Raw genomic sequence first — 7,567 nt, 5'->3', positions numbered from 1 at the left:
TAGTCACATGCTTAAAAATTCTACTCTTTACTTTGAGATAAGGCATACCATTCCTGCAATGAAAGTCTTTTTCTAGCTTAGCTAGTTGCATTTCTTCTATTTTATTCTGATAATGGTGTACAAATTCCATAAAATCCATAATTTTTGTGGACACTTGGTGGAAAACATTATTTGTGCTTTCAATTCTTTAGGAGGATCTAATATTTGTTGAGAATGTATCTAAGCTAAAAGCTAGGCACCATTTTTATCGAAGTGTATAAAGCTTTTTTAGCCTTAAATGACTATTAAAATTGAATTTCAAAATTATCATCCCATGCAGTTTGAAATTCAACTTCATTGTGACAACTATGAAAGCATTTGTTGAAATGCTTCTTGAACTCCGAATTACCGTAATAACTAGTAAGATGTCTAGTAGCATTTCTAGCAATATGCCAAGTATATAACTGATGGTGTGCTTCTAAAAGTAAAACTTCACTTGCATTTGCCATTGATCTATCTTCATCCATAAATATAGTCTTTAGTTGTTTATTTCCAATTTTTCCAAAAATGTTTCAAACAACCAAACAAATGAATTGGTGCTTTCATCCAATAAAAACAAGCAACCAAACAAAACATTTTTCCAATGATGATTGACTCCAACAAATGGGGCACAAATTAAATTATATTTGTTGGTTCAAAAGATAATGACAAAACATACAATATCTCCAAAACAATCATAATCTAGTTTTGATCTACTATCTCGTCAAAACAAATTAATCAGCCGATTTTGTTGATATACTTATATGGTGTAAAAAAAATTAGGGTCCTCCGCTTGCTTATGCTTAAAATGATTTATCAAACTTTTTCCGTCTCCTCTATATATCACTTCTTCCTTTTTTCTTTGCAAAAATTTCTATCAATCTTTCTTAGTGAACCTAATATTTTCGGCACCACCAACTTTATTTGCTAAGTATGAATATGGTTTTATTGTTCTTATACTTGCATCCACGGTAGTATCGAAGATTTTCTCATTATGTTGGTATTTCACAGGCATTCTTGAGGTGAGAAAATGGGTTGAGAAATGAAGGAAGCCTGAGAAACTTTATTGATGATTTTGTGGAGGTGATGCGGCTAGTCAAAGGGGATTAAAGGTGTCTGTATATAAGCATTTGTTGTGTGAAAGAGGAAGATCAAGAAAGAGTGGTGACATCGACCGAGTGAAAAAGAGAAAATTTGGCTCTAGACTCTAGTTCTTATATTTACAAAATCACATTAAAATTTTTTTAAAAAAATTCATTTAAATCCTTTAATTTTATCTTAGTTACAATTATATCTTATATTATTCAAAAATATTATTTAATTTTAAAATCATAATTATATTGTTACAATATTATTTAATTATAAAATACTGAATTTTTAACTTTTAATTTTTTTGTTTTTTGTTTTTAACTATAAAAGTTAACTTAAAAACTAACAAATATATCTATTTTAACAATAATGTTTTAAAGTTTTGAAATTTAAATATAATTACGAATAAAACTAAAGACGCTAAATAAAATTTGATGATATTTTGTATCCTGTAGAAGGAACCGAGCCGCCGCACGACCCCACCATCTCAGTATCGCACTGGTCACTACTCGAACTCTTTGACCACCACCATCCCAGTCAGCAGTCACAGGAATTGCCGTGAAGCTTTAAGCAGCCATTGATGTGAAGAAACTAGCTCCTCCGCTCCTCTCAGCTAGCTCTCAACGCCTGAAGCTCTCAAAAACCAGGTTTGAAATAGTTTATTAGCTCTCTTCAACACTGTCTTCTCTTTACTCTCCGTGAAATGTGATTGCATACACACTTTATTCCTTAAGCTTAGAATTTGAAATGCAGCAATTACACAAACACTCTCTTCTTTCTCCCCTTGCCGTCTTCTTTCTGCGATTGAAAGCCTTGTGAGAGTTTTTTTTTCTTTTTTTGTGACTTTTTAATTCCATTATTCTCTCTTTATCTGCTATATCTTTTCTTTTCCTCTTAATATTATATGATGAATTTAATAAGAATAAAAATAATAATAATATGCAATATCAACTTTAGTGATAATATTATTGTCCCTCTTCCTAGATGGGAGGATTTTCTTGATGCTCTTTCATTTGGAAAAAAAAAAAAAAAAAAAAAAAAAAAAAAAAAAAAAAAAAAAAAAAGAAAGAAAAAAAAGAAGATAATAATGATCATAATGGAATATTAATTATATTATTTATGCATTGTATTAAACCAAATTAGAAGCTTAAGCAACTTCACTTTGGCAAAAGTCGTCCATGATTTTACTTCTTTCTGAAGCATATAAATCCTCATTAAAGCAAGTTATGTTGGTTTTTATGTCGTTGAAATGTAACCAATTTTTATTTTTTTTCTTCTTTTGCTTGAATGTATACATTATTGGTTATAAAATCATATTTCTTGTACCCTGTTAGTCTTAAGATGTGAATTTCAACTTAGAAAATTGATCCTTATTTGAAATCAAGGTGTGCTTCTTTGCCGTGTTGGGTGTCTTTATCATGGTATTTCCTTTTTCTTTTCTAGTATAGTATACTTTTTACATGGGTGCTGATTTCAGAGTAAGCTGAAGAACGTACAATACACAAGCATACTCCTAGTAATTTCAAGTATAGAAGTAGGAGTTTACCCCCAGATAAATTTTGGCAACCTTAACAAATTTGCTGCAATGATCACATAAATTTGCCACAGTCATTTATCGGATTGTTAACCACCTCTAGCAATCTGCTTTCTTCTGGAAAAAAAAAAAAAAAAAAAATGTAGTTTGTGCATCAAAATAGCTAAGACTTGGATGTGCTTGAACTTTGAACTGTAAGTGTTATTTTTATTACCTATACATGTTTTCTTATTTTGTTTATTTTTTTTATTTTTTTAAATAATGTCATGCATGCCACCAATGGAGTGTTGAAATGAAATTTTGATTGAGTTATGCAGGATTGCAATAATATATGTTTCCTTACTTTTCATAGGATCTTTAAATTGTAGAACACAAAGCTGAAAATGAAGATAGTTTCAGCAAATACAATCTCAACAAAGCCAATTTCTCTCTCCAAAGCAACTGCCACTCTTTCGATGTTTGTTTCCACTGATACAGGTGCATCACAAGCTATTGGCGCATACCTAGGACAGACTTTGTCATCATTCAAGGAGCTAAAGCAGCTCAAAACTCCTCGATCAGAGTGCAAGAAAGATAGGCACATATCATACATTGTCAAGAATGGAGAGATGAACAGAAGTGAAAACCCAATGCAGAATGTAGAAGCAACTCAAGAACTGAGTCAAGGATCAGTATCCAAAGGAAGAAAGGAAAAATGGCATACATCAGACATTGTCAACAATGGAGAGATGACTGCCGGTGAAAACCCAACTCAGAGTGTAGAAGCAATTCAAGAACTCAGTCAAGGATCAGCACCCATAAGAGAAAAAAAAAAAAAAAAAAAAGAGAGCAAAAAAGGCACACATCAGATATTGTCAACAATGGAGAAATGACAACAGGTGAAAATCCAACTCAGCGTGTAGAAGCAACTCAAGAACTGATTTGAGGAGCAGAACCCAAACAGAAAAACAAAAAATGGCACACATTAGACATTGTCAATAATGGATAGATGACCACAGGTGTAAACCCAACTCAAAGGGTAGAAGCAACTCAAACACTGAATCAATGATTGGTAAGAAAAAGCATCTGAACTAAATTAATTGTTTCATTATTCATCCTGTTAAGATTTCTATATTTTGCCATTTGTCTAGAAACTCATGGATGCTTAAAAAGTTTATAAACGAGAAAAAGTACTGAATTTCCAATTTGTCATTGATGTTTAACTAAGTTTTTCCTTTCTTTTTTTTTTTTTTTTTGAAACTATTAACTAAGTTTGAAATTGTTTGATTATTTGTATTTGACTGGTTTTTGAATGCATAAATTGCTGTTATAAATTGTTTAAAAGGAGAAAGAATGAATAGAACTGATGATAAGTTAAGATATCTAAATGTGGTAAAGAGAAAAGCTGATGAACCTAAGACACTAGGCCATACACAATGGAAAGTCCTAGGAATGTCCATATGAGAAACCAAAAGCAATTGAAGCGAGAACCAGTTTGTGTTTCAGAAAGATTTCAGCAAAGCAAGTATATGAACAACTATCGTTGTTTAGTGCGACCTTCTAGTACAGCAATATCTATGCAAGGGTCAATTCATTCAAGGAGCTAAAGCAGCTCAAAACTCCTTAATCAGAGTGCAAGCAAGATAGGCACATATACTACATTGTCGAGAATGGAGAGATGAACAGAAGTAAAAACCCAACCCAGAATGTAGAAGCAACTCAAGAACTGAGTCAAGGATCAGTATCCAAAGGAAGAAAGGAAAAAGGCATGCATCAGACATTGTCAACAATGGAGAGATGACTGCCGGTGAAAACCCAACTCAGAGTGTAGAAGCAATTCAAGAACTGCGTCAAGGATCAGCACCCATAAGGAAAAAAAAGAAGCAAAAAAGGCACACATCAGATATTGTCAACAATGGAGAAATGACAACAGGTGAAAATCCAACTCCAAGTGTAGAGCAACTCAAGAACTGATTTGAGGAGCAGAACCCAAACAGAAAAACCAAAAATGGAACACATTAGACATTGTCAATAATGGACAGATGACCACAGGTGTAAACCCAACTCAAAGTGTAGAAGCAACTCAAACACTGAATCAATGATTGGTAAGAAAAAACATCTGAACTAAATTAATTTTTTCATTATTCATCCTCTTAAGATTTCTATATTTTGCCATTTGTCTAGAAACTCATGGATGCTTAAAAAGTTTATAAACGAGAAAAAGTTCTGAATTTCCAATTTGTCATAGATGTTTAACCAAGTTTTTCTTTTTTCTTTTTTTTTTTTTTTTTTGACACCATCAACTAAGTTTGAAATTGTTTGATGATTTGTATTTGACTGGTTTTTGAATGCATAAATTGCTGTGATAAATTGTTTAAAAGGAGAAAGAATGAATAGAACTGATGATCAGTTAAGATATCTAAATGTGGTAAAGAGAAAAACTGATGAACCTAAGACACTAGGCCATACACAATGGAAAGTCCTAGGAATGTCCATATGAGAAACCAAAAGCACATGACTTGACATTTTTGGTAATTGAAGCGAGAACCAGTTTGTGTTTCAGAAAGATTTCAGCAAAGCAAGTATATGAACAACTATCTTTGTTTAGTGCGACCTTCTAGTACAGCAATATCCATGCAAGGGTCAATTATGTGTTGGTGAAGCAGAGATGCAGGAATTCTCTTTTAAATTGGGGAAATGCAAGTCTTGCTTTCTATCTCTGTGTATAGAATCTGCCAAGAGCATTTGGTATAGCTGGGACCTGATATTTGCTTTTGGAATTTTTTTTTTTTTTCCTTTTTTGTGTGAAAATCCACAAGGTGTTTTTGCAAATTACCAAACATTCACGAGGGTATCCTTTAATATAGTTACACCTTCATAACATCTTTTTTTACAAGGGCAACCACAAAATTTTTATTTTGTTTGAAGCCTGCCATCTGTAGAAGGATACCATTCTGTTCTAGAGAAGAAAAGGAGAAAAGGAACAAAAATATTACATGAATGTTGTATACAAAGGATCAAATAAATGATGCAAAGTGTCTGTTAGAGTGAATGACATTGAGTGGTATTGAGTAAATCATAGTAATTTGTATGTTATTTGAGGATCTTAATTAATAGTCAGTCAATGAACCTTATATGTTAGAAGTAAAAAGTCCTGTTATATATAACCGGTGCTATAGCTATATTTCGAGAGCATAGCTCCTTAGTTAAGTGGCATTTGGATTTAAATTTCCCATTTAAATCTACTTCCATGGTGGCTACTGTACTGTTCAATACGGTGGTTCCATAGTAGAAATACATTGGTACATCCAGACATAAATAAAATATGTATACAAACTACAAGCTTAACTCGGATCTGGTCAGCTTATAAAAGACTGGTGCAACATTAATTGCCCTTCAAGAAATACAATTATTTAATTTTCCCGGTAAACAAAAAAAATTAAAAAAATATCCTCATGAACGGGTTAACTCTAATGTATACAAAAACAAACACATCAAAGTGGACCTGTTGGATTGGATCTGTTGCCAAGCAAATGGGCAATTAAAGAGATTGGCCCTCGTTGAAGGTCCTGTTCGGGTGGGCCCTAAAGGCTCGATCTATCCACAATCACAAAGTCCAAATGCCAGCAAAAATTAATTAACCAATTAAAAAACAAAAAAACAAAAAACCAAAAAAAAACAAAAAACTTAAAATGAGTCTCGGATAACTAAAAAGTGGCTCTAAATAGCTTCAAATTCTCAATAAAAACAAAAGTTTTTTTTCGTAAATTCGTTTGATACTTCGTCTTTTACTGCAGAATGAGGTGCAAATGTCAATGTAGAAGATACGTTGTTATAATGGTGGATTACCTTCCGCCCTATCCACGAGAAAAAATAACCACAAACAATCAAAAAGTAGACAAGATATATATCTACAACACTGCACACATCCATTAACTAGATAAAGACCCTGAAACAATCTTTTCCAATAATTTCGTGTCAAAATTTCTAACAATATATATATAATATAGTATTCGCCTAACAAAATAGTACAGATTGTAACACATGCCAATTTTGCTTGGTCTGGTTGACTACTTTGAAATTTCTTGTACCCATTAAAGCATTAGGTAGCAAATACAATTTCGTAGCAGCTTCAATTATTATTTTTTATTTTTTGGCTGATTTTCCTCGTTATTAGTCAATAAGAACAAAATGAAATGAAATTCATTACGTTTAAAATGTCAATTTCTCAAAAAATATATTTTTTTCAATGGAATACTCTGTTTAAAACTCAGTTAACAACTAGAAGTTTCCTTTCAATTTAAATGAGGGATTAGTTTTTGGTTTCCAAATTTTTAAATAACCAACTGTGTCAATTTGTTATTATTATTATTTTGATCATTGTGTCAATTCATTATTTGACTATATATCTAATTTTGAAATAGCTCTAGGGTGTCTATTTCCCTTTCAATATTACTAACAATTTTGAAAATAGGATCATCCCATATTTGAAAACTATTTACTTATATTTTTTAAATCATTATTTCGATACTCACAGCCCTATATTAGAGAAGCTTAAGTACTGATTAACTAATAATTGATACTTTATTAAATTTGTTAGATAAGGTAATGCATATAGTTTTCATTACTATGTACCACGTGGAATTATCAAACTTCTATTTCAAATGGTCAGAGGAAATTGTGCACAAATAGAAAATGGTTATGATTAAGAAAAGCAACATAAATAGAGTAGTACTTAATACTTATGATTATTTTACTAAAAAAATTTAGAATTTAGTATATAAATATATTTATAAAAATTTTTAATTATTGAAAATTAAAATGGTTGTCATACTAATAATTTGGCAAGTGTTAAAAGGTTATTATTTTACCATTTAAATGGATAGTTTAAATATATTAAGAAACTATCATTTTAAAGTATCTATATTGTCTTAAAAAAAAAAAAAA

General features: G+C 31.3%; 1 protein-coding gene across 1 annotated transcript; it reads left to right on the top strand.

Moving 5' to 3' along the window:
* Window positions 1–1,532: 1,532 nt before the first annotated feature.
* LOC132799576 (uncharacterized) lies at window positions 1,533–4,886 on the top strand. The gene is made up of 3 exons (XM_060811791.1): window positions 1,533–1,754; window positions 2,994–3,203; window positions 4,372–4,886. The coding sequence occupies exons 2-3, from the start codon at window positions 3,025–3,027 to the stop codon at window positions 4,592–4,594; spliced, it is 402 nt and encodes a 133-aa protein (XP_060667774.1). The 5' UTR covers window positions 1,533–1,754; window positions 2,994–3,024; the 3' UTR covers window positions 4,595–4,886.
* Window positions 4,887–7,567: the final 2,681 nt, after the last annotated feature.

This window comes from Ziziphus jujuba, chromosome 10 (assembly GCF_031755915.1).
Source record: "Ziziphus jujuba cultivar Dongzao chromosome 10, ASM3175591v1".
Lineage (NCBI taxonomy): Eukaryota > Viridiplantae > Streptophyta > Magnoliopsida > Rosales > Rhamnaceae > Ziziphus > Ziziphus jujuba.
Note: the sequence above shows the minus strand (reverse complement) of the source record. Positions and strands in the feature narration are given on the sequence as shown.